Below are 2,336 nucleotides of genomic sequence, written 5' to 3'. Positions count from 1 at the left end.
ACAACAGACACACAACAGACCTACAACAGACACACAACAGACACACAACAGACCTACAACAGACACACTAACACACCCAGGGCGGTGCGTCTCCTAGGCGACCTCTGCGGCCGACATGGAGCAGCGTCTGGACTGCGGTCTGGTGAAAGGACACGCTTACGCTGTGACTGACGTCCGCCGGGTCCGACTGGGTCACGGGCTGCTCGCCTTCTTCAGGTCCGACAAACTCACCATGATCCGCATGAGGAACCCCTGGGGCCAGAGGGAGTGGACCGGGCCCTGGAGTGACAGGTGAGTCTGGGGGGACAGGTGAGGTCAGACAGGTGACCTGGAACATGATTGGCTCTTTAGTGTCTTAAAATTCATTCAGTGACTTCAGTGTTGTTCGATACCAGACTTTACACCCACCTGCCTCGTCATCGGGTTCACCTGTTCGGCTGCTCGTTAATGTCCAATTAGCCAATCACATGGCAGCAATTCGGTGGCTTTAGCTGGCAGACATGATGAAGACGACCTGCTGGAGTTCAACCAGAGCATCAGAATGAGGAGGAAACGTGATTTAGGTGGACGTGAACGCGGCGCGTTGTCGGTACCAGACGGGCTGAACAGCCGTCTCTGGAGTGTAGAGATCGGTGCTGAAGGAGGAACCTCCAGGAGCAGCAGATGCTTAGAGGAGAACCAGACAGAAAGACAACAGAAACTGACTAACGCTGTAATAGCCCACGAGAACCCACCAGGTGTTCTACTTTCAACTGAGTTCACTTGAACTGGACCACAGCAGACTGGAAACACGTTGTGGTTCTGATGAGTTTCTGCTGCAGCGTTCAGAGGATCAGAGTTTGGTGGAAACAACATGAAACATGGATCCGTCCCGCAGCGGTTCTGCTGGTGTGATGTGTTGTGTTTTCTTAGAACCAGCTGAGCTCCATCCAAACCCAACATCCATCCTGAGTGCTGGTTCTGACCGTGTCCAATCCTCCATGAACACAGCATCTTCTGGTGCTTCAGCAGCAGAACCTCCACATCACAAAGCTCAGATCATCTCAACCCAATTTCTGGAACATGAAGAGTTCCCTGTTCTCCAACAGTCACCAGAACTCAGTCCAACAGAACCTTTGGGATGAGCTGAAGCAGGAGGTTCTCATGGTGGATGTGCAGCAGACAAAGCTGCAGCGACTGATGTGTCCCATCGGTGTGGACCTGTTGGACCACACAGAACCTGAACTAGTGATGAATCGGATTAACATGATGGATACTGAAGCACGTTCTGCTTTCATGGTCCTACTGCCCATCAGCTGTCTGCTGGTTCTGGACTCTGTCGGGCTCATTTCTCAGCACATGAACTCCTCGTCATTCACTCATTCATGTGTTACCCTGAAGCCCAGAGGTCATGTGACTCCTGTTTGACTCAGTGTTGGACCTCAGAGTGACGTTTTCTGACTCGGTTCTGTTTGCAGCTCTGAGGAGTGGAAGAAGGTCAGTACGAGTGAGCGGGAGAAGATGGGCGTCACAGTGGAGGACGATGGAGAGTTCTGGTGAGTTCTGCTGCGGCGTTGCACCTGCTGGTTAACGTTAGACCTGCTTTGTTTCTGTCATCCTGAAATGTTCTGATGAAGTTCTGAGGCTCAGAAATGATGAAAAAAGTCCATTAAAGTGATCAATCTGGAAATATTCACAGTCTGAAGGTAGAACTCTGCTGCATTAAATAAAGTTACTGCAGATACAGAACCAGAAGTTCTGAGGAGGTTCTGGAGGGAATTGATTGATTTCTCGTGAGGTTCTCTGAGGAACGTTTCTCTCCAGTCTCACAGTAACTTCTTTTCTTCTCTGCAGGATGACGTTTGATGACTTTATCGCCAACTTCACTGACCTCATCCTGTGTCGCCTCATCAACACGTCCTACCTGAGCCTCCACAAGACCTGGGAGGAGGCCGTGATGCAAGGAACCTGGCGTCGCCACGACGACCCGCTGCTGAACCGGGCCGGCGGCTGCAGCAACAACAAGCAGACCTTCCTGCAGAACCCACAGGTGAGTCGGCTTTCAGGTGAGACATCTGCATCCATGAGGGGCGGAGCCTAATAGCAAGTCTGTCTTCTGCTGCAGTTTGTGTTTGACGTGAAAAAAACGGAGGACGAGGTTCTGATCTGTCTGCAGCAGAAGGACCGAAGAGCATCGCTGAAGGACGGACGAGGAGAAAACCTGCCGATCGGCTTCGACATCCACAGAGTGAGTTCAGCGTGGTCGATGATAAACATCTGGCATCACAACCTGTTTATACAACATCTGTTATTACAACCTGTTATTACAACATCTGTTATTACAACATCTGTTTATA

At 50.9% G+C, this 2,336-nt stretch overlaps 1 protein-coding gene across 1 annotated transcript in view; it reads left to right on the top strand.

Moving 5' to 3' along the window:
* Nucleotides 1-97: 97 nt before the first annotated feature.
* LOC103375784 (calpain-5-like) overlaps nt 98-2,336 on the top strand; it is a gene marked incomplete at its 5' end in the record, with an annotated part of 8,315 nt that continues 6,076 nt past the window's right edge. Inside the window, 4 exons of the mRNA XM_008306102.1 lie at nt 98-291; nt 1,458-1,535; nt 1,834-2,029; nt 2,105-2,227. Coding sequence (XP_008304324.1) covers nt 98-291; nt 1,458-1,535; nt 1,834-2,029; nt 2,105-2,227 — 591 coding nt within the window. The remainder of the gene's footprint in view (nt 292-1,457; nt 1,536-1,833; nt 2,030-2,104; nt 2,228-2,336) is intronic.

This window comes from Stegastes partitus, unplaced genomic scaffold (assembly GCF_000690725.1).
Source record: "Stegastes partitus isolate 25-593 unplaced genomic scaffold, Stegastes_partitus-1.0.2 Scaffold2926, whole genome shotgun sequence".
Lineage (NCBI taxonomy): Eukaryota > Metazoa > Chordata > Actinopteri > Pomacentridae > Stegastes > Stegastes partitus.
The sequence above is the reverse complement of the archived record's forward strand: the minus strand, read 5'-3'. Positions and strand labels throughout refer to the sequence as shown.